Source organism: Bombina bombina, chromosome 2 (assembly GCF_027579735.1).
Source record: "Bombina bombina isolate aBomBom1 chromosome 2, aBomBom1.pri, whole genome shotgun sequence".
NCBI classification, from domain to species: Eukaryota; Metazoa; Chordata; class Amphibia; order Anura; family Bombinatoridae; genus Bombina; species Bombina bombina.
The window spans coordinates 1,098,185,492-1,098,210,636 of NC_069500.1; the positions used below are offsets into that span (position 1 = coordinate 1,098,185,492).

Here is a 25,145-nt window from a genome sequence, read left to right on the forward strand (position 1 = left end):
TCAAGCCTTCAAGGCCTTGGAAATTGCACGTAGTTCCAAAATATTGATCAGGAGGGAGGACTCCTCCTGAGTCCACAACCCATGTGCCTTCCTGGCACCCCAAACAGCTCCCCATCTGGATAAGCTTGAGTCCGTAGTCACAATCTCCGAGGATGGTCTTAAGAAGCATGTCCCTCTGGACAGATCATCCGGACAGAGCCACCAAGAGAGCGATTCCCTTGACTGGCTGTCTAATACAATCTGTTGAGACAGATCTGAATGATCGCCGTTCCACTGCCTCAGCATGGACAGTTGTAAAGGTCTGAGATGGAACCTGGCAAAAGGAATGATGTCCATGCAGGACACCATGAGACCAATCACCTCCATACACTGAGACACAGAGGGATTCAAGGAAGTTCAGAGGACAAGACATGCCGAACTTAGCTTGAAACGTCTCTGGTCTGTTAGAAATATCCTCATGGATATGGAATCTATTATAGTACCCAGGAATTCCACCCTGGTACTTGGGATAAGAGAACTCTTTTCCAAGTTTATCTTCCATCCATGTGATCGAAGAAGACTGAGAAGGGACTCCGAGAATTCTTCTGCAAGACGAAAGGATGGTGCTTGCACCAGAAAATGGTCCAAGTATGGGGCTACTACAATACCCCGAGTTCTGGCAACGGCTAGAAGAGCCCCCAGAACATTTGTAAATATTCTTGGAGCAGTAGCTAGGCCAAACAGAAGGGCAATAAACTGGAAGTGCTGGTCCAGGAATGCAATCCTCAGGAACTGAAAGAGTTCCCTGTGAATTGGAACATGAAGGTAAGCGTCCTTCACATCTATAGTGGTCATAAACTGGCTTTCCTGAATTAAAGGAAGGATGGACCTTATCTACATCTTGAAGGAAGGGACACTGAGAAATTTGTTTAAGCAATTTAGGTCAAAAATTGGGTGGAAAGTTCCCTCCTTCTTTGGGACCATGAAAAGGTTTGAATAAAACCCCAAACATCTTTCTTCGACAGGCACCAGGACAACAACTCCTAAGGAGGATAGATCCCGAATTCACCCTAGAAAGACATCCCTCTTTTCTTTTCTGGTAGACAGATTCGAGAGAAGGAATCTGCCCCTTGGCGGATGGTATTTTGTATCCCTGAGATACCACCTCCAGGACCTACAGATCCTGTACGTCCTTGAACCAGGCGTCTGAAAAAAAGAGACAGTCTGACCCACATGATCGGATCCCGGATCAGAGGCCGCCCTTTCATGCCAATTTGTTTTCGGCGGGCTTCTTATTCTGCTTGGATTTATTCCAGGACTGAGCCGGCTTCCAAGTACTCTTGGGTTGCTCGGGCTTAGAAGAGGATTGTTGTCATTGGGATTTGTCAGAACAAAAGGAACTAAAATTAGAAGATTGTCATCCCTTAGACTTGTTCTTCTTATCTTGCAGTAGGAAGACACCCTTACCTCCGGTAACCATAGAAATAATGGAGTCCAGGCCTAAACCAAATAAAATCTTTCCCTTAAAGGGAAGAGAAAGGAGTCTGGACTTAGAAGTCATATCCACAGACCAAGAGTTCAACCAGAGCGCCCGGCGGGCTAGGACCGCAAAGCCAGAGGCCTTTGCATTTAGACGAATAATTTGCATGTTCGCATCACAAATAAAAGAATTAGCAATTCTCAGAGCTTTAATTCTGTCTTGAATATCCTTGAGGGGAGACTCCACATCAATGCGTTCCGACAAAGAGTCACACCAGTAGGTAGCCGCTCTGGCAACTATAACTGCCGGCTGAAACATCTTTCTCAGAAAGGTTTCCATCTTCTTATCCATCGGCTCTCTGAACAAAGAATTATCCTTAAGAGGTATAGTAGTACATTTAGCAAGCGTAGAGATAGCACAATCCACCTTAGGAATTGAGCCCCACAAATCCAGTTGAGTGTTTGGGACCGGAAACAACTTTTTAAAAGTAGACGAGGTTGAAAAGGAAGAACCAATTATTTCCCATTTGTTCTTAATGTTCGACATCTTAACCGGCACAGATAAAGTCAAAGGAACTTTCCTGTCTTTGTTAACTCTGTCTACTTTAGGTATCATAGGTTCTTCAGGCAGCGGGGCCTCTGGAACCTCTAACGTAGACAGAACCTTCTTTAATAAAAAACGCAAGTGAGCAATTTCAAATCTAAAGGACAGTTCTTCCGCAGCAGGAGGCTTAGACACTAAGGACTCTGACCCAGACAGTTCACCCTCTAAAGCTACAGAGGTTAACTCATCATCGAATTACTGGGACATAAAAGCTAAATCCAATAAATATTTAGATGACTCCGGGTCAGGAGAGCTATGTTTAACCCTTCTCTTGCATTTGTTAGAGAGAGATAATGCACTGAGGGCCGCAGACTCCGCCGTTTGTAACTGCACGGCAAAGTCCGCAGGAAGAAGGCCCCCTCCGGTTGGAGGATTAGATGTGTTAAGAGGAACTGCATGTGGAGTGGATACTGTAGCAAGGGTAGTAATCTCACGGGACGCCGAGTCCTGAGAGGTAAACGGCTCAGAGGGACTAAGAGCCTTAGCAGGCTTGTCTCCCTTCTTAGACTTTATAATGGTGTTAAGGCATGTGGAACATAATTGAGTGGGCAGGAAAAACATGGCCTCCTCACAATATAAAAAGGTGTAATTTAGTACAGAAGGAGTACCTTCTAACATGTCAGAGTCCTCTATAGCTCAGGTTATACCCACAGAAGAACAAGAAAATAGAGAGACGCACTAAACTGAGACAGAACAAAAGCTAGAAAAACTTCCATGCTTGTCCACAAGGCCAGTGCCACTTGGGTTTGTTGTTTTCCCTTGTTCAGAGAAGAATTGCCTGGAATTTCGGCGCTGGACTGTCATTGGGCAGGGTCAGACCGATATGCTGCAGGATATTTTTTCTCTGTGAAAGGCATAATGTGCTAAAAGAGACTGCACACTAAGTGGCACTGGCCTTGTGGACAAGCATGGAAGTTTTTCTAGCTTTTGTACTGTCTCGGTTAAATGCGTCTCTATATTTTTAGGGCTCCCTATGAATATAAAGGGGAAACCAGACGTGGACTCCTTGCACATATGCCCTAGAGAGATGCAACTGCACCTTACTGACTAGGCCCAAGAGAGGCCGAAACATACGTCTGGGGTTTGTTGTTTTCTCTTGTTCAGAGAAGAATTGCCTGGTATTTCAGCGTTGGACTGTCATTAGGCAGGGTCAGCCTGATATGCTACAGGATATTTTTTCTCTGTGAAAGGCATTATGTGCTAAAAGAGACTGCACACTGAGTGGCACTGGCCTTATGGACAAGCATGGAAGTTTTTCTAGCTTTTGTTCTGTCTCAGTTTAGCGCGTCTCTCTATTTTCTTGTTTTTATACCCACAGAAGGACACAAATAAAAACGTTTTTTATTATAGAAAACTGCACCTTTATACTCCCAATTGTTGGGGCACTCACCACTTCCTAGACCCAGACAGTTAACAGAGGAAACGCTCTCCTCAGGTTCAAGTCTCAGTCGGAATGGAGGAAATTAACATAGACCACACCCGGTTACATGGCGTGCACGACAGTACTTCCCCTGCTATTACAAGTACAGCAAGTAATAGGAGCTGTGCAACACTTTCAAAAACTAAAGTGAAACTTAAAAGTGAAACCTGTTTGTTCCAGCCAAAAGCACACAGTCTATCAGCCCAGGAAAAAAATCACACAAAGCAGCATGTATATAATTTAAGGGACATTAAACCCAAAAAATTATTTCATGATTCAGATAGAGGATACATTTTTTTTTAAAGTTTCCAATTCACTTCTATTATCAATTTTTTTTTTCATTCTCATGTTATTCTTTGTTGAAGGGATACCTAGGTCGGTAGCGTGCACATGCCTGAAGCATTACACGACAGGAAATAGTGCTGACATCTAGTGTTCCTGCTAATGTATAACATTGTTGCAAAACTGCTGCTATATAGTGCTACAGACACTCTTGAGCTTACATGTCTGCTTTTCCACAAAGGATAACAAGAAAACTAAGAATATTTGATAATAGAAGTAAATTAGAAAGTTGTCTAAAATGTTATGTTCTATCTAAATCATGAAAGAAAAAAATTGGGTTGTATGTCCCTTTAATAAAATGATAAATTCACCCCAACTGTTCAATGAACCCACTTCAGAGGATATTAACCCTGGATCCTATCAAGGTATAAAGGAGCCACAATGTGACCCTGTTATAGCGTTTTATGTGAAAAAATTGAAACAATCTTACCTCCAGTATCCATGCTGTGGAACAGAACACAGCCTCTCAAGTGTGACAGTCTTATAGCAGCGCTCCTGACATGGACTTGAGTGAGAGAAAGCAGGCAGTGAAACTCGTCAACACTGATTGCTTAGGAGCTGTTAGCAGTAGTCTGGATGGTTCCTCAGAAAAACTTTCCCTGCATCTCCAGACTCTAACTTTCATCAATACTCTCACTGATAGGTTGACATGACTACCTAAAACTCCAGTCCTATCTCAAAGGGCAGATACCCTTTTTCAGGACTCTTCAAATCTTTTGTGACTTCTCTGCCAGCTCCTAACGTAGCGAAAGGCAAAGAATGACTGGGGTAATGAGGAAGTGGGAGGGATATTTAAGCCTTTGGATGGGGTGTCTGCCTCCCCCTGGTCGCAGTTGTTTATATTTCCCAACAATAAGGAATGAAGCCTTGGACTCTCCCTATTTTAGGAAGGAAATGCATGCCTGTCAAAAGAACTGAAACAAGGGGGCAGTTTGCAGAGGCTTAGATACAAAATAATCACAGAGGTAAAAAGTGTATTTATATAACTGTGTTGGTTATGCAAAACTAGGGTATGGGAATTAAAGGTATTATCTATCTTTTAAAACGATACAAATGATGGTGTAGACTGTCCCTTTAATGTTCCATTAAATACCTAACAAAATATTTTAGAAATGATATATTGACAATTATTTCTTTTTTTATTTTCATCATCACCTATTTGTATAGTGTGGTACATAACAGACTAATCAAAACTAGTACAGGAGGTGGCCTGTTCCGCAGAGCTTACAGTCTGCTGTCATGCGTTTGTATATATTTACTTTGTAATTCCACCCTCACCGAAACATAATTCATTCTGAAAACCAAATTTATTCCGCTAATATGTTCTGATTTTTTTTTTAAAATCATATTATAACATTCCCCAACAAGGCAACATAACATTACTTCTACTTACTGGCAGAGTTCCAGGCAAGGAAGCATCAAAAAATGAAACTGTTGAGTTAGGTGGAGCGGCAAACTGAACCCGTGAGCTTGAAAATAGTTTTGAGTTGGAATTAATCTGTGCATGGATTTCTAGACCAACAACTCCTGACCAGCGGAGAGCACTGCAAAATAAAACATTACACTCATGATAAAAGATATGTTCACATTAGCTGGTGCATTTCCAGTTTTACCTACATACCATATGTCACACTTCAATAGGCCTGGCAAATATTGAATATTATTGTTTTGTTGACTCAATTTAAACATATGCCATAACCTTCATCTAGGCTTACAAAGAAAATATTATAAATAAATATAATGAGGCAAATGTGAAAATGATTGTATTTGAATATATAAAAAAATATATGTGACTAAAGACTAAAATTGTATATACACAATGCTGGAATTAATTTATTTCCCAAAAAAAATATATGGATATTAAGCAAATAGTTTTTCAATTCATGACAAACTGCATTACAGTGTTCTCCAGAGGACCTTTTTAATGGGTGCACCACCTGGCTGATTTTACTGACCACCTCAATACCATTCTAGCCACAGCTATTTTTCCTGTGGAGAACACTGCTTATAAGTTATGTGGTGAGTGTGAAATTCTCAGAATAAAGAGTAGTTTATTAGCCTCACAGGTGCCTGTTTACTTAAATAACCTTTGCCCTTGTCTTAAAGTGTAGTTTGTTTCTTTTCATTCTAGACCAGCATCCTGTCATGCCAAAGGGCACTGTGCTTTCTGTCTATGGTACAGCATTTTATTGCCTGCCTATAAAAAACAGAAATAAAAAATACTTATAGGCAAAGCACATACAGAAAAACATGCACGCAGGGTTTCTAAAATGTTCTTTCAATTTTGTAGTTCACACTCTCGAACAGTATGTTGTAATGTTTAAATTCATAGTAAAAAAGCTTATTGTTAGTGTCCCTTTAAGCTGATGTTTGCTGAAGCCAAGTAAGTCCAGATTTAAAGTGAGAGTCAACCCTAGTGTTACGCTAGGTTTGACTATTGAAACAAATAAAAGGCACTTTCATTCATGAAGTATAACATACGTCATGCAGAAAGCTCCTTTATTTGTTTCAAGCGATCTCCGCTCTGAGCTGCTCAGGCAGCTCACGGCAGATCGCTGTTTTGCTAAGAGGTGACATCTTCACCTCTTAGTCAATATCTGTGCGGTAAATCTGGCTTGGCGCCCTGGGGAGACGGATTTAACGCACCCAAAAGTAGGTTATGATCATTTTAAGTAATAAATCACGAATTAGTTAACTTACAATATCTAATATTATCTAACTTTAAACATTTGAGGAATACCATTAAATATTTGCCCTATAAAATGTTAGTAATATTAAAACAATTATGGAGTTTGAGGAAGATAAATTTATGGGGCATATTGGGTAGTGTTTTTATAAATAGTTGGAATTTTTTAATAAATAGCAAGCAATAACAGAGTTCATTTGAAATGATCGGAACTAAAAGGTTAACTTATAATAAGTGTCATTACTTTAACTATGAGTTTACACTCCCAATAGTTTCACATATAGGTAATATGTAGTGGTTTCATTACTGGCCCCTTAAGTATAAAAAGTATCAGGAATGGAGAATCATCAATATATTTTAACCAATCATGTGAAGCCTTCACAATTTTAAATACCAAGCTTGGTAGTCAACAATTAAGCTATGATTACGGTTTGTATAGCCGAAACGCGTCACCCATTGTGACAACCAAGCCCAGGGGTGATGTTGTGCTGTATTGGTCTTTGGATACCAAAGATGTTTTAATATGTTTTGAATTTAATAAAGAAGATGTTTATACCAAAGCAAGGTTCCGAGGATTCTCTCTGCATTCTCTCTTTATCCTTGCTGTGCATAACATACCTGTGTAAAACACATTTACACATTTAAGGCCTCATTAGTATTACTGGCTGTGAAAAAATAGAGTTTAGAGAGTTTTAGGTAGACTAAGATCTAGGTTTTAGCATTACAACTGCAATTAGTTTGTGTTTGCTTTCCTCAGCATCAGGAGATGAAACATATAAGCCATCCTGAATACTGTGTATGCCATAGAACTTTGTGTTAGATCCAGTGAATTATTTTATATTGAGATTTATGTAGACTAATATACTGTATTTAAGAGAGAGAAAAAAATATTCCTGAACGCTAAAATAACAAAAAAGTAGAGTTGTTACTAAAACATAGGTTGACAAATCTAGATAAAAAGACACTCAATTCAAAATTAAACTTTCATTATTCAGATAGAGAAGCAATTTTAAGCAACTTTCTAATTTACTCAAATTATCATTTTTTTTCTACCTTATCTTGGTATCAGTTTAAGAACTGGCTTATTTTTGGTTCAGAACCTGGGTTGCACTTGCTTATTGGTGGCTAAATGTAGCCACCAATCAGCAAGTGCTGGCCAGTGTACTGAACCAAAAATGTGCCTGCTCCTTAGCTTTCATTTCTACTTTTTCAAATAAAGATACCAAGAAAATTAAGAAAAATTAATAGGAGTAAATTAGAAAGTTAATAAAACAAACAATTGTGTGCACTCTATTATAGCCGGTTATGATCAAAAAAGGTGCAAGCAATAAGCTATCATGTATCAGAGTAAAAAGAGAAAAACACCCACACTGTAATTGGGTATCAAAGAATGACAGGGCTGCACACATGGGCCCCTAGTTATCAAGCCGTCAACCTCAAATACGCTGGAATTCCGCAGCGTATTTGTGGCGAGGCTGATTCGCCTTAGTTATCAAGCCCTACACACCGGCAAAACATAATTTATGCTTACCTGATAAATTCCTTTCTTCTGTTGTGTGATCAGTCCACGGGTCATCATTACTTCTGGGATATAACTCCTCCCCAACAGGAAATGCAAGAGGATTCACCCAGCAGAGCTGCATATAGCTCCTCCCCTCTACGTCAGTCCCAGTCATTCGACCAAGAATCAACGAGAAAGGAGTAACCAAGGGTGAAGTGGTGACTGTAGTATAATTTAAAAGATATTTACCTGCCTTAAAAACAGGGCGGGCCGTGGACTGATCACACAACAGAAGAAAGGAATTTATCAGGTAAGCATAAATTATGTTTTCTTCTGTTATGTGTGATCAGTCCACGGGTCATCATTACTTCTGGGATACCAATACCAAAGCAAAAGTACACGGATGACGGGAGGGATAGGCAGGCTCATTATACAGAAGGAACCACTGCCTGAAGAACCTTTCTCCCAAAAATAGCCTCCGAAGAAGCAAAAGTGTCAAATTTGTAAAATTTGGAAAAAGTATGAAGCGAAGACCAAGTTGCAGCCTTGCAAATCTGTTCAACAGAGGCCTCATTCTTAAAGGCCCAAGTGGAAGCCACAGCTCTAGTGGAGTGAGCTGTAATTCTTTCAGGAGGCTGCTGTCCAGCAGTCTCATAGGCTAAACGTATTATGCTACGAAGCCAAAAAGAGAGAGAGGTAGCAGAAGCTTTTTGACCTCTCCTCTGTCCAGAATAAACGACAAACAGGGAAGAAGTTTGGCGAAAATCTTTAGTTGCCTGCAAGTAGAACTTGAGGGCACGAACTACATCCAGATTGTGTAGAAGACGTTCCTTCTTTGAAGAAGGATTTGGACACAAGGATGGAACAACAATCTCTTGATTGATATTCCTGTTAGTGACTACCTTAGGTAAGAACCCAGGTTTAGTACGCAGAACTACCTTGTCTGAGTGAAAAATCAGATAAGGAGAATCACAATGTAAGGCTGATAACTCAGAGACTCTTCGAGCCGAGGAAATAGCCATTAAAAACAGAACTTTCCAAGATAACAATTTTATATCAATGGAATGAAGGGGTTCAAACGGAACACCCTGTAAAACGTTAAGAACTAAGTTTAAACTCCATGGCGGAGCAACAGCTTTAAACACAGGCTTGATCCTAGCTAAAGCCTGACAAAAGGCCTGGACGTCTGGATTTTCTGACAGACGCCTGTGTAACAAGATGGACAGAGCTGAAATCTGTCCCTTTAATGAACTAGCTGATAAACCCTTTTCTAAACCTTCTTGTAGAAAGGACAATATCCTAGGGATCCTAACCTTACTCCAGGAGTAACGTTTGGATTCGCACCAGTATAGGTATTTACGCCATATTTTATGGTAAATCTTTCTGGTAACAGGCTTCCTAGCCTGTATCAGGGTATCAATAACCGACTCAGAAAAACCACGTTTTGATAAAATCAAGCGTTCAATTTCCAAGCAGTCAGCTTCAGAGAAGTTAGATTTTGATGTTTGAATGGACCCTGTATCAGAAGGTCCTGTCTTAGAGGTAGAGACCAAGGCGGACAGGATGACATGTCCACTAGATCTGCATACCAAGTCCTGCGTGGCCATGCAGGCGCTATTAGAATCACTGATGCTCTCTCCTGTTTGATTTTGGCAATCAATCGAGGAAGCAGCGGGAAGGGTGGAAACACATAAGCCATCCCGAAGTTCCAAGGTGCTGTCAAAGCATCTATCAGAACCGCTCCCGGATCCCTGGATCTGGACCCGTAGTGAGGAAGTTTGGCGTTCTGGCGAGACGCCATGAGATCTATCTCTGGTTTGCCCCAACGTCGAAGTATTTGGGCAAAGACCTCCGGATGAAGTTCCCACTCCCCCGGATGAAAAGTCTGGCGACTCAAGAAATCCGCCTCCCAGTTCTCCACTCCCGGGATGTGGATTGCTGACAGGTGGCAAGAGTGAGACTCTGCCCAGCGAATTATCTTTGATACTTCCATCATTGCTAGGGAGCTTCTTGTCCCTCCCTGATGGTTGATGTAAGCTACAGTCGTGATGTTGTCCGACTGAAACCTGATGAATCCCCGAGTTGTTAATTGGGGCCAAGCCAGAAGGGCATTGAGAACTGCTCTCAATTCCAGAATGTTTATTGGAAGAAGACTCTCCTCCTGATTCCATAATCCCTGAGCCTTCAGAGAATTCCAGACAGCGCCCCAACCTAGTAGGCTGGCGTCTGTTGTTACAATTGTCCAGTCTGGCCTGCTGAATGGCATCCCCCTGGACAGGTGTGGCCGATAAAGCCACCATAGAAGAGAATTTCTGGTCTCTTGATTCAGATTCAGAGTAGGGGACAAATCTGAGTAATCCCCATTCCACTGACTTAGCATGCACAATTGCAGCGGTCTGAGGTGTAGACGTGCAAAAGGTACTATGTCCATTGCCGCTACCATTAAGCCGATCACCTCCATGCATTGAGCTACTGACGGGTGTTGAATGGAATGAAGGACACGGCATGCATTTTGAAGCTTTGTTAACCTGTCTTCTGTCAGGTAAATCTTCATTTCTACAGAATCTATAAGAGTCCCCAAGAATGGAACTCTTGTGAGAGGAAAAAGAGAACTCTTCTTTTCGTTCACTTTCCATCCATGCGACCTTAGAAATGCCAGAACTAACTCTGTATGAGACTTGGCAGTTTGAAAGCTTGAAGCTTGTATTAGAATGTCGTCTAGGTACGGAGCTACCGAAATCCCTCGCGGTCTTAGTACCGCCAGAAGGGCACCCAGAACCTTTGTGAAGATTCTTGGAGCCGTAGCCAATCCGAATGGAAGAGCTACAAACTGGTAGTGCCTGTCTAGGAAGGCAAACCGTAGATACCGGTGATGATCTTTGTGAATCGGTATGTGAAGGTAAGCATCTTTTAAATCCACTGTGGTCATGTACTGACCCTTTTGGATCATGGGTAAGATTGTCCGAATAGTTTCCATTTTGAACGATGGAACTCTTAGGAATTTGTTTAGAATCTTTAAATCTAAGATTGGCCTGAAAGTTCCCTCTTTTTTGGGAACCACAAACAGGTTTGAGTAGAACCCTTGTCCTTGTTCCGACCGCGGAACCGGATGGATCACTCCCATTAATAACAGATCTTGTACACAGCGTAGAAACGCTTCTTTCTTTATCTGGTTTGTTGACAACCTTGACAGATGAAATCTCCCTCTTGGGGGAGATAATTTGAAGTCTAGAAGGTATCCCTGAGATATGATCTCTAGCGCCCAGGGATCCTGAACATCTCTTGCCCAGGCCTGGGCGAAGAGAGAAAGTCTGCCCCCCACTAGATCCGGTCCCGGATCGGGGGCTCTCGGTTCATGCTGTCTTTGGGGCAGCAGCAGGTTTCCTGGCCTGTTTGCCCTTGTTCCAGGACTGGTTAGGCTTCCAGCCTTGCCTGTAACGAGCAACAGCTCCCTCCTGTTTTGGTGCAGTGGAGGTTGATGCTGCTCCTGTTTTGAAATTCCGAAAGGGACGAAAATTAGACTGTCTAGCCTTAGCTTTGGCTTTGTCTTGAGGTAGGGCGTGGCCCTTACCTCCTGTAATGTCAGCGATAATTTCTTTCAACCCGGGCCCAAATAAAGACTGCCCCTTGAAAGGTATATTAAGTAATTTGGACTTAGAAGTAACATCAGCTGACCAGGATTTTAGCCACAGCGCCCTACGTGCCTGGATGGCGAATCCTGAGTTCTTAGCCGTAAGTTTGGTTAAATGTACTACGGCCTCCGAAATGAATGAATTAGCTAGTTTAAGGACTCTAAGCCTGTCCGTAATGTCGTCTAGCGTAGATGAACTAAGGTTCTCTTCCAGAGAATCAATCCAAAATGCTGCCGCAGCCGTAATCGGCGCGATACATGCAAGGGGTTGCAATATAAAACCTTGTTGAACAAACATTTTCTTAAGGTAACCCTCTAATTTTTTATCCATTGGATCTGAAAAAGCACAGCTATCCTCCACCGGGATAGTGGTACGCTTAGCTAAAGTAGAAACTGCTCCCTCCACCTTAGGGACCGTTTGCCATAAGTCCCGAGTGGTGGCGTCTATTGGAAACATTTTTCTAAATATTGGAGGGGGTGAGAACGGCACACCGGGTCTATCCCACTCCTTAGTAACAATTTCAGTTAGTCTCTTAGGTATAGGAAAAACGTCAGTACTCGCCGGTACCGCAAAGTATTTATCCAACCTACACAGTTTCTCTGGTATTGCAACGGTGTTACAATCATTGAGAGCTGCTAAAACCTCCCCTAGTAATACACGGAGGTTCTCCAATTTAAATTTAAAATTTGAAATATCTGAATCCAATCTGTTTGGATCAGAACCGTCACCCACAGAATGAAGCTCTCCGTCCTCATGCTCTGCAAGCTGTGACGCAGTATCAGACATGGCCCTAGTATTGTCAGCGCACTCTGTTCTCACCCCAGAGTGATCACGCTTGCCTCTTAGTTCTGGTAATTTAGACAAAACTTCAGTCATAACAGTAGCCATATCTTGTAATGTTATCTGTAATGGCCGCCCAGATGTACAAGGCGCCATAATATCACGCACCTCCCGGGCGGGAGATGCAGGTACTGCCGCGTGAGGCGAGTTAGTCGGCATAACTCTCCCCTCGCTGTTTGGTGAAATTTGTTCAAATTGTACAGATTGACTTTTATTTAAAGTAGCATCAATACAGTTAGTACATAAATTTCTATTGGGCTCCACCTTGGCATTGGAACAAATGACACAGATATCTTCCTCTGAGTCAGACATGTTTAACACACTAGCAATAAACTTGCAACTTGGTTATAATCTTTTTTAACAAAAACGTACTGTGCCTCAAAGAGGTACTAAACGATTAAATGACAGTTGAAATAATGAACTGACAAAACAGTTATAGCATCAAACTTAAAACAACACAACTTTTAGCAAAGGTTTGTTCCCATAGTAAAATAACAATAATTAAATTTTTACATAAAAATTACAGAGCAACGTTTTTATTCACAGTCAATATAAAATTCTCACAGCTCTGCTGAGAGAATCTACCTTCCTCTAAAGAAGTTTGAAGACCCCTGAGATCTGTCGGAGATGAACCGGATCATGCAGGAAATATAAGAGTAACTGACTGGAAATTTTTGATGCGTAGCAAAGAGCGCCAAAAACGGCCCCTCCCTCACACACAGCAGTGAAGAGAAACGAAACTGTCACAATTAAAACCAAACAACTGCCAAGTGGAAAATAATGCCCAAATATTTATTCACTCAGTACCTCAGAAATGTAAACGATTCTACATTCCAGCAAAAACGTTTAACATGATAAATACTTATTAAAAAGGATTAGTGACTTTTAACAGAGTAGTTCCGGTGAAATACCATCCCCAGAATACAGAAGTGTATACATACATGTCATTATAACGGTATGGCAGGATTTTCTCATCAATTCCATTCAGAAAATAAAAACTGCTACATACCTCAATGCAGATTCATCTGCCCGCTGTCCCCTGATCTGAAGCTTTTACCTCCCTCAGATGGCCGAGAACAGCAATATGATCTTAACTACTCCGGTTAAAATCATAGTAAAAAAACTCTGGTAGATTCTTCCTCAAACTCTGCCAGAGAAGTAATAACACGCTCCGGTGCTATTGTAAAATAACAAACTTTTGATTGAAGTCATAAAAACTAAGTATAATCACCATAGTCCTCTCACACATCCTATCTAGTCGTTGGGTGCAAGAGAATGACTGGGACTGACGTAGAGGGGAGGAGCTATATGCAGCTCTGCTGGGTGAATCCTCTTGCATTTCCTGTTGGGGAGGAGTTATATCCCAGAAGTAATGATGACCCGTGGACTGATCACACATAACAGAAGAAAAGTAGAATTTTGTGACGTAAGCTTCGATACGCCGGGCTCAGTCCGACACAGATCGATTCTTACGTCACTCCAGATGTTCCGAACGCAAGTTCGGCACAATCTGACTAATTTTGCTAGTTATCAAATGACTAGCAGGTACGCTCGGCACTTTTCCGGCCCAGCGTACCTGGTTTTCAATCCGCCGCCCTGGAGGCGGCGGATTCCATAGGAATCAATGGGAGTCTGACCATAGCGAAAGTTTATGTTCGCTGCTGCCCAACATCCCATTGATTCCTATGGGAAACGTCTGCACCTAACACCCTAACATGTACCCCGAATCTAAACACCCCTAATCTGCCCCCCCTACACCGCCGCAACTAAATAAATGTATTACCCCCTAAACCGCCGTTCCCGGAGCCCACTGCCACTCTAATAAACTTATTAACCCCTAAACCGCCGCTCCCGGACCCCGCCGCCACCTACATAATACCTATTAACCCCTATCCTGCCCCCCTATACCGCCACCACCTATAATAAATTTATTAACCCCTATCCTGCCGATCCTGTACCCCGCCCCAACTAAATAAATTGTTTAACCCCTAAACCGCCGCTCCCGGACCCCGCCGCAACCTTTATTAAACTTATTAACCCCTATCCTGCCCCCCCTATACCGCCGCCATCTATATTAAACTAATTAACCCCTAAACCTAAGTCTAACCCTAACACCCCCTAACTTAAATATTATTTTAATAAATCTAAATAAAATTACTATTATTAACTAAATTAATCCTATTTAAAACTAAATACTTACCTATAAAATAAACCCTAATATAGCTACAATATTACTAATAATTATATTGTAGCTATTTTAGGAATTATTTTTATTTTACAGGCAAATTTCCATTTATTTTAACTAGGCACAATAGCTATTAAATAGTTATTAACTATTTAATAGCTACCTAGGTAAAATAAAGACAAATTTACCTGTAAAATAAAAACTAACCTAAGTTACAATTACACCTAACACTACACTATCATTAACTAAATTATTCCTATTTAAAACTAAATACTTACCTGTAAAATAAACCCTAAGATAGCTACAATGTAATTAATAATTACATTGTAGCTATTTTAGGATTTATATTTATTTTACAGGTAACTTTGTATTCATTTTAACTAGGTAGAATAGTTATTAAATAGTTATTAACTATTTAATAACTACATAGCTAAAAGAAATACAAAATTAACTGTAAAATAAATCCTAACCTAAGTTACAATTAAACATAACACTACACTATCATTAAATAAATTAAATTAATTATCTACAAATACCTACAATTAAATACAATTAAATAAATTAACTAAAGTACAAAAAATAAAAAAAAACTAAGTTACAAAAAATAAAAAAAAATTACAAGATTTTTAAGCTAATTACACCTAATCTAAGCCCCCTAATAAAATAACAAAGCCCCCGAAAATAAAAAAAATGCCCTACCCTATTCTAAATTACAAAAGTTAACAGCTCTATTACCTTACCAGCCCTTAAAAGGGCCTTTTGCGGGCATGCCACAAATAAATCAGCTCTTTTGCCTGTAAAAAAAAAACACAATACCACCCCCCAACATTACAACCCACCACCCACATACCCCTACTCTAACCCAAATCCCCCTTAAATAAACCTAACACTACCCCCCTGAAGATCATCCTACCTTTAGCCATCTTCAGCCAGCCGACCACCGATGGAACAGAAGAGGACATCCGCAGCGGTCGAAGTCTTCATCCAAGGGGCGCTGAAGAGGTCTTCCATCCGATAGAAGTCTCCATCCAGGCGGCGTCTTCAATCTTCATCCATGCGGAGCCATCTTCAAAGCAGCCGACGCGGAGCCATCTTCATCCACCGACGCTTACTCGCTGAATGAATATTCCTTTAAGTGACGTCATCCAAGATGGCGTCCCTCGAATTCCGATTGGCTGATAGGATTCTATCAGCCAATCAGAATTAAGGTAGGAAAAATCTGATTGGCTGATCCAATCAGCTAATCAGATTCAAGTTCAATCCGATTGGCTGATCCAATCAGCCAATCAGATTGAGCTTGCATTCTATTGGCTGATTGGATCAGCCAATCAGATTTTTCCAACCTTAATTCCGATTGGCTGATAGAATCCTATCAGCCAATCGGAATTCGAGGGACACCATCTTGGATGTCGTCACTTAAAGGAATATTCATTCGGCGAGTAGGCGTCGGTGGATGGAGATGGCTCCGCGTCGGCTGCTTTGAAGATGGCTCCGCTCCGCTCCGGATGGATGAAGATTGAAGACGCCGCCTGGATGAAGACTTCTATCGGATGGAAGACCTCTTCAACGCCCCTTGGATGAAGACTTCGACCGCTGCGGCTGTCCTCTTCTGTTCCATCGGTGGTCGTCTGGCTGAAGACGGCTAAAGGTAGGATGATCTTCAGGGGGGTAGTGTTAGGTTTATTTAAGGGGGGTTTGGGTTAGAGTAGGGGTATGTGGGTGGTGGGTTGTAATGTTGGGGGGGTGGTATTGTGTTTTTTTTTTTACAGGCAAATGAGCTGATTTCTTTGGGGCATGCCCGCAAAAGGCCCTTTTAAGGGCTGGTAAGGTAATAGAGCTGTTAACTTTCATAATTTAGAATAGGGTAGGGCATTTTTTTATTTTGGGGGGCTTTGTTATTTTATTAGGGGCTTAGATTAGGTGTAATTAGCTTAAAAATCTTGTAATATTTTTTTATTTTTTGTACTTTAGTTTAGTTAATTGTATTTAATTGTAGGTATTTGTAGATAATTAATTTAATTTATTTAATGATAGTGTAGTGTTAGGTTTAATTGTAACTTAGGTTAGGATTTATTTTACAGGTAATTTTGTATTTCTTTTAGCTAGGTAGTTATTAAATAGTTAATAACTATTTAATAACTATTCTACCTAGTTAAAATAAATACAAAGTTACCTGTAAAATAAATATAAACCCTAAAATAGCTACAATGTAATTATTAATTAAATTGTAGCTATCTTAGGGTTTATTTTACAGGTAAGTATTTAGTTTTAAATAGGAATAATTTAGTTAATGATAGTGTAGTGTTAGGTGTAATTGTAACTTAGGTTAGTTTTTATTTTACAGGTAAATTTATCTTTATTTTAACTAGGTAGCTATTAAATAGTTAATAACTATTTAATAGCTATTGTGCCTAGTTAAAATAAATTGAAATTTGCCTGTAAAATAAAAATAAATCCTAAAATAGCTACAATATAATTATTAGTTATATTGTAGCTATATTAGGGTTTATTTTATAGGTAAGTATTTAGTTTTAAATAGGATTAATTTAGTTAATAAGAGTAATATTTATTTAGATTTATTTAATTAATATTTCAGTTAGGGGGATGTTAGGGTTAGACTTAGGTTTAGGGGTTAATAATTTTATTATAGGTTGCGGCGGTATGGGGGGGGGCAGGATAGGGGTTAATAAATTTATTATAGGTGGCGACGGTGTAGGGGGGGCAGATTAGGGGTTAATAAGTTTAATATAGGTTGCGGCGGGTTCCGGGATCGGCGGTTTAGGGGTTAAACAGTTTATTAGAGTGGCGGTGGGTTCCGGGAGAGGCGGTTTAGGGGTTAATACATTTATTATAATTGCGGCGGGGTCTAGGAGCGGCGGTTTAGGGGTTAATAACTTTATTTAGTTGCGGGGGCTCCGGGGGCGCCGGTATAGGGGGTAGAACAGTGTAGTTTAGTGTGGGTGCTTAGTGACAGGGGTATCAATAAAGCTGGGAAAAAGCCGAAGAGCAGCGAGATCGGATGAGTGATAACTATCAGTCCGCTGCTCATCCCCCGTACTTGGTGCGCGGCTTTTTGACAGCTTTTTTTATAACTTTGGCTAGCTTATTCAGGTCCGCGGCGGCGATGGTAGGGGAGCTTAGGCGGGCGTATTGGGCCTGGCGAAAGCAGGTAAGTAGACATGTTGATAACTAGAGACCATGATCTGAAAACAAAAAGGCTTTTATTTAAACCTCTTCACAAACTCCAAAACCACCCTAAAAATAGAAACCAACGTGCACAAAAAAACAAAAGTGCATAAAGATAAACAAGTATAGAGCCAAGCCTGGAATGCACAGTGGTTATTCTGTAATACAAATAGGGATAAGCAGCATCAAAATGGCCTAAACAACGAGGTGTACAAACACGCTCAAAGCCCTTGTGATGTAAATTCAGCAATAATTTCACAGCATCCACATTGCAACACAAAGGATGCTGAAAAAGAAACAAACAATCTTGCAAATGTGCTGTATAATCCTCAATCAACGTTCAGATACAGATAGTTGCAACAAACTATCAGGAGCACATAGTGTACCAACACACACCCATATCATGAATATGAATGTAAAGTGGCACACATAACCCACATGAGTAGCTGTGTATCTGGATATATAAATAACAGTTCAAAGTCTCACCAATGCAGCCACCGAGTGTGCCATGAGGTGTAACTTCCATAGCCTATGTAGCGGCACCTTATAATTATGCGCTGATATCACTTTTCATTATGGTGGGTTGGAGTATCCTGGAACAGCAAAGATTTTGCAGCTCTAGTCAGTTGATGCCAGTTTACTTAGAATGCCAAATATGATGCGTTTCACCCAACTCTTTGGCTGGGCTGGCTTCTGGGGCTTCGACAGATGCTTTCGTGATTCTGAGGCGGCTTTTTATTGTTACAAAATGTCACCACTTTGTTCTAAAGTCTTTTTTGTCTTAAAGAGATACCGGCAACTTAAACATAGTTCAAACTGAATATACAATTGTACATATTCTTAAATGACCACAGCTTAGTAATCTAAAATTTCAAAAAACATAGGTTTAAGTAAAGGAACCCATCATAGCATTTATGAAGTACTTTACCGACCATTCGACTGTCACAAATCAACTGTATATTGACAAAATGTGTTCTTTAAAGAAATTCTAGACATTGTTATATATTTATATCAATGTTGTTAATTAATAAAATGACTGCATATAAACTACTAGATGCTCTGTAAATCTAAGGATATGAGAACAGGCTTGTTGTAAGTATTGAAACAAATTTGTTTATGCTAAGGGAGTATTTTATTTACTCTTACTAAGGAAAACAAGAAATATCTATTTTTTTTATTAAGACCAATTGGTGCCAACGTATTTAGTTCATACGTCCCCCAAGGCAGAACATGCTGTGATCTGAGATGTCATCGCAGAAAATGCAGCACGTCTGCAGAAAGAAAGATACACATGATTGAACTGTTGTCTCGTTGCAGTGCTGCTCTGCATTAGGCTACACTCTTCAAACAGCACTGTGCTCTGGCTGCACTCAGTAAGTTTTCCATAACAAATTGTTTGAAGAGAGGTCAGTTCTGGAACAGCTCTGCAAAGCAGCAGTGCATTTGTTGTTGACTGGCTCTCAGGGTTTTTTTCACGAGACATTTTAAAAACAGCAATTTTTTTTAGCTAACTTGCAATGCAATTGTCAACTGCTGCACTATATTATAAAACTTTAAAAATTTGCTTTATTCTTTAGTTAATCAACTCATTGCAATATTGAACTGGTACTTTAGTGCAACTGCTTAATTTAAAATTGAATGTTATTTAAAAATAACCTGGAGAAAAGTTCTTCCACAGGTCATACGTCCACCTAGACTAGTGTTGTAGCAGTAACCTATCCACATTACCACCCCGATGGTGCTGCTTAATGTGTTCTATACCAGTTACCTTCATAATTGTAAAATCTCACTCACAATCTTTCAGGTCTCTTTTAGTTTTTTCTATATAATATTTGGGATACAAGCAATGTAGAAGGCAGATGACCCCACTTGTATTACAAGTGATCCACTGTCTTATTTCATATTGCTCATTAGGGTTGGTTCCAAATGTTTTGTTTTTTGGATGAACCTGCAATATACACAATGGCCACACAAGGACTGCAACCAAGCCATCTACCACTACTTCCTAACCAAGTCTGTGATGTTTAATAATACTAAACATGTTGGTACAGTGCAACTGCAAATGTTAAAAAAATACATCTTTTAAACTCTCGTTTTACATAGTGCAATGTTTTAAAAAAAGCACGAATGTAAAAACAAAAAATGTCTGGCTGCTCTCTTCAATGGGATATAAATATCCAGTACATGAAAACTTATTCCTAAAAAGAAGAAAAAAAACTATGCAAAAAGGGATTAAAACACACAGTAGAAGTGCGGCTCGGGTTCCTAGAGCGGAACCTGTCACTGATCTAATTTCATGACTCTGATCCAATCAGCAGCGCTAGTTTTATGGCAGAGATGGTTTCTAGCTCTGTGTTTAGTGTAGGGCTCAAGATTTTAAAATGACAAGGTGTAATGAATTAGAGCACATCATTTTGTGACTTTTATGGCCCTTTAAAATAATCAAGTAGGCTAAAAGCCTGTAATAGAATAGTCAATAGTTTTCTTTAACAATAATACTCAACACACTGGTATCTGTGTTTCTGTTCTGTAACCCTCTCTCGAGGCTTTAAGATCTAGCAGCAATACAACATCTCTCTTGTCTATTGATCTTTTAGTCATAAAGCGCAGAAATGGACATCAGATAAAAACCAAGAGAAATTTTATTTGCTCAGTACACACATTTCCTCTAAAATCTTGTTCTCAATCTATATTCTTCTATGCGTTATTCCTGCAAAATGACATATAACTAAACTAATACAAGTATTTTCTAAAATATTCATCTGTATTTGCCCCTAGATAATTTTACTTGAGAACAGATCAATAGTCTATTATTTTTATGCATCTAGTCTTAAAATGTATTTTTTACTAATAAACAGATCATCTTTTTGTAGCAATGGATTCCCTTTCAGAAGGAGCAACTCACCACTTGCTAAAAATACAATCTGAGCGCAAAATGCACCTTTATTCATTGAAAGGTAGATAGAAAAGAATACCCCTGCTTTAATGAACGGTGTTGGACAAAGAAAGTCTACACAGTTCTTACAGGGGGTAAACTGATTACAAGGGGATCAGGTACTAGTCAATTGCTATTTAACAAGGGATATGCTTAAAGGGACATATGCAGAAACAAATTTGCGCCCGGTGTCCCACTGATTGCTTGCAGGTTGTGGGTGCACGCTGTTGATGGAGGCTCGCAACTTGAATATCAGCAGCTACTTACTAACAGTATTAATTCTTCTATTCTACTTGCAATCATTTTCCCTATTATATAGCTTATTTGCATTACGAAGTTTAAAACCAGAAAATATAATAGCAATTGCTTGGTAAGGTCTATTTTATACTAGTGCCCAGTCAGCTCCTGGTTGGATATTATTTCCCTATAATCTCATTGGAGTATTAAATAAAGCAATCTTTAAACAGGGGCACAGACCATCGCCGCCTGCCCGGCACTCACTGCCTCTCATTCTCTGTAACACATGGAGAACACATGGATGAGAGGCAGTGAGTGCCGGGTATGAACAGCTGCTAGAGAGCTGAAATTGCAGGAGCGCGCAGGGACGAGAAGAAAGGAAAGGATCCTGTTAGTGCAAGCTTTTGGTAGACGTCAGAGAAGGAGGGGTCAGGCAGCCATTTCAAAAAGGCCAGATGAGATCAGTAAGTGTATTTTCTGCCAAAGTTTATTTAGATGAAAATTTGGCTATAGTTTACTGTAAAGATCATTATTTAACTAATCTAAATAAGTTACAGTAATTTTTGGGTTGACTGTCCCTTTAAAGGGACAGTGAAATTGTTACTGCTTAAAAAGATAGCTAATACCTTTATTACCCATTCCCCAGTTTTGCACAGAAAACATGGTTATATTAATACACTTTTGATCTCTGTTATTGCCTTGTGTATAAGCATCTTCTGATAGCCCCCTGATCACATGACTTTGTACTTATTATCTATAGACTTGCATTTAAGCTATGTTGTTAGAACCCACGGACATGAGCACGTTATCTATATGGCTCACATGAACATGTTGTGAAAAGCTAATAAAAAAAAGCTTGTGATCATGAGGCTGTCTTTAGTGACTGACTTAGAAACAGACAGAAATTTAGAGGTTTAAATGATATAAAGTATGTTAATATAACCGTGTTGATTGTGCAAAGCTGGAGAATTGGTAGTAAAGGCATTATCAATATTTTTAAACAATAACAATTTTTGTGTTGACTGTCCCTTTAAAGATGGGTACTGTTTATAGGGACATTTGTTTCAAATAAGAGACAGGATTTCAAAACATCTTGTAACACTTGCAGAAGTGACTCCTCCACCAGTAAAGCAGTGTCAATTTGTCAGGGTGCCAGGAATCAGACTGAGACGAGAAGTGCAAAAATAATCACACCTTTATTAATAGCAAAAAATAATAAAAAGTCCACAAGTCAAATAACAAGCCAGGAATCAAAACCAGAGCTGGTAGTCAGACGAGCCGAGTCAGGAGCCAAAGCGAATAGTCAGACGAGCCGGACTCAGGAACAAGGAAAACAGCAGAGTCAGGAACATGCCAGGGATCAGGAACCACGTCAGACAGCCAGGTAATACACAGGCACTCTCACAAACAGGTCTCAGACAACGCAAAGGCAAAGCATACTGAACAGAGGCCCTTTAAATAATAAGTGATGACATCACAATTCTGAGACTGCATCCTGTCTCACATGGATGATGCACACCAGTCTGGCTATAAAAGGAAGTGCAGGAATTGAGCAGCATCCCCCACAATGCACCATAGTCAGGAAGAGAGGTGAGTAAAATGGCTGCCAGCAGCACATGGCAAACACAACAGGGAAAAAACCCTGACACAATTGTCCTTATCAGCTAGTGAGGATTAGTAAGGAGTACAAAAACAATACTTCAGTATTAGTTTTAATTTAGACAGCTTTTACGTAAAGGGGACATGAAACTTGAAAAAATACTGACAAGCAAATCCAGTCATAACACATTAACATAATGTTGTACGGTTTGCACACATGTAAAACCAACCATTGCATGTGAAACTAACTGTCTTCACAGCATTAAAGTGATTATAAAGTTAAAATGAATTAAAGCCCTGTATCAAATAATACTCTTAAAAACAGGGGCACATTAATTCATTAAAGTTTACAATGACATTTATTTTGTAAAATACTTACCTTTGCGTTACGGTAAACATAATGCTGATCCTCCGCCCACATCTCCTGCTTTCTTTAGAATATGGATGATGAATCCAGCTTCCTCCAGTAGTTGTGTTCCCTTTTGGCGTCCAGCTCGTAGGGCACATAACGACTGGAGGAAGACGGATTTGTCATCCATATGCTAAAGAAAGCAGGAGATGCGGGCGGAGGATCGGCGTTATGTTACCATAGCGCAAAGGTAAGTATTTTTAAAAATAAGCGTCATTGTAAACTTTAATGAATTAAAATGCCCCTGTATTTGATACTGGGCTTTAATTCGTTAAAAATTACAATCACTTTAACTCCAGCTTTTTTAAACAAGTAAACCACTTGTGTAAAATTCAACCAATAAAGAGCATATTTGCACATATATAAATAAATACTGGATACCACTCCTGCACATTTCTGATCAAATTGCTATGTATGCGCAATAGCAATCAACATTGTTATTTCCTTATGTGACTGCATTACAATAATGCTTGCCAAGGGAGCTGTGTAGCCAAGTGACGTGATTCAGTGAGATGTCCTACCTGGATACCCCTCTGTGACAAGTATTGATTGAAAATCATTGTAAATTTAAGAGAGGATTGTGAAGAAAGTAAGCAAAAACATAAGATGCCAGCTACTTGCAAGTTCATTGAGCGATACTCGCTAAGCACAACGGAAAACGTTTCAAGTCTATTTCAGGCAAAAGAATATTAATGACCTGTGTAAATGCTGCGCTTTTATATGCATTGTAGACATTTTTAAAAACAATTCCTTTTAACTAAAACAACCTTAACAGAAACATAAAAAAAAATATTGCTTTAGTAATTTTTTTCTTTCATGATTCAAATAGAGGATACTATTTTAACCAACTTTCCAATTTACTTAAAGGGACACTAAACCCAATTTTTTTTTCTTTCATGCAATTTTAAAGTGATTGTAATTTTTTTTAGTTCAGATTAAACCTACTTGCTCACAATGTTGTTAATACTTAATCCGCATTAATATAAGATAAATAAAACATAGCAATATAATTGTATTCAATGTTTTACTTATCTACGTTGGAAGCACTCAACTCCTCCCAACCGTCTTCTTCCTGGTTTGCTGCCCGATATCCTATCCCTCATTATACTATTTCACGCCTACAACGTGACGTTTGTTTGATGCTCGTTCACGAGCAGGGCCGACATTTGCGCATGCGATACAACAATTCTGTAGAAAACGCGCATGCGTATAGCGACCGAAACTGTGTAAAGCACTGCTCCTCAGTTCACATTGCGCATGCGTTTAATCGCCGTCCGTATAGTCCATGAAGTATGCGACGTCATTGGGTAGCTCACGCATGCGCATGTAAACAAAGTGACGTGACGAACAACGATCCTGACGCCCCAGGGAAGAAAATAACAAGCAGACAGAGAAGTGTCAATCAAAAATGAAGAGTGGGACCAAAAATGCAGGCGGAGGAATCAGCGGTAATAATTGTTAGTAAAATTAGATATATTTACTTTAATTTACATATTGCGAAAATATGATGAATGAGACTAGGGTTTATTTGTGCCATTATATACTTTGATGTAGAGATGTTTGGTTGACTTTACATGCACTTTAAGCAACTTTCTAATTTACTCCTATTATCAATTTTTCTTTGTTCTCTTGCTATCTTTATTTCAAAAGCAGGAATGTGATGCATAGGAGCCGGACCATTTTTGGTTGAGAACCTGGGTTATGCTTGCTTATTGGTGGGTAAATGTAAGCCTCCAATAAGCAAGCACTATCCATGGTGCTGAACCTAAAATGGGCTGGTTGCTAAGATTTACATTCCTGCTTTTAAATAAAGATAGCAAGAGAACGAAGAAAAATTGATAATAGGAGTAAATTAGAAAATTGCTTAAAAGTTCATGCTCTATCTAAATCACAAAAGAAAACATTTGGGTTCAGTGTCCCTTTAATTTAACAAATTTGCTTTATTCTCTTGTATATTTTGTTGAAGAAGCAGCTATGCATTACTGGGAGCTAGTTGGTCCTATTGGGTGAGCCAATGACAAAAGACATATGTGCAGCCACCATTAAAAGGATAGGAAAGTTAAAATTAAACTTGAATGATTCAGATAGAGTATGTAATTTAGACACTTTTA

At 39.6% G+C, this 25,145-nt stretch overlaps 1 protein-coding gene across 1 annotated transcript in view; it reads right to left on the bottom strand.

Annotated features, from left to right (window-relative positions):
- GATB (glutamyl-tRNA amidotransferase subunit B) overlaps positions 1-25,145 on the bottom strand; it is a 657,300-nt gene that overhangs the window by 627,620 nt on the left and 4,535 nt on the right. The window contains exon 2 of the mRNA XM_053700220.1: positions 5,218-5,368. Coding sequence (XP_053556195.1) covers positions 5,218-5,368 — 151 coding nt within the window. The remainder of the gene's footprint in view (positions 1-5,217; positions 5,369-25,145) is intronic.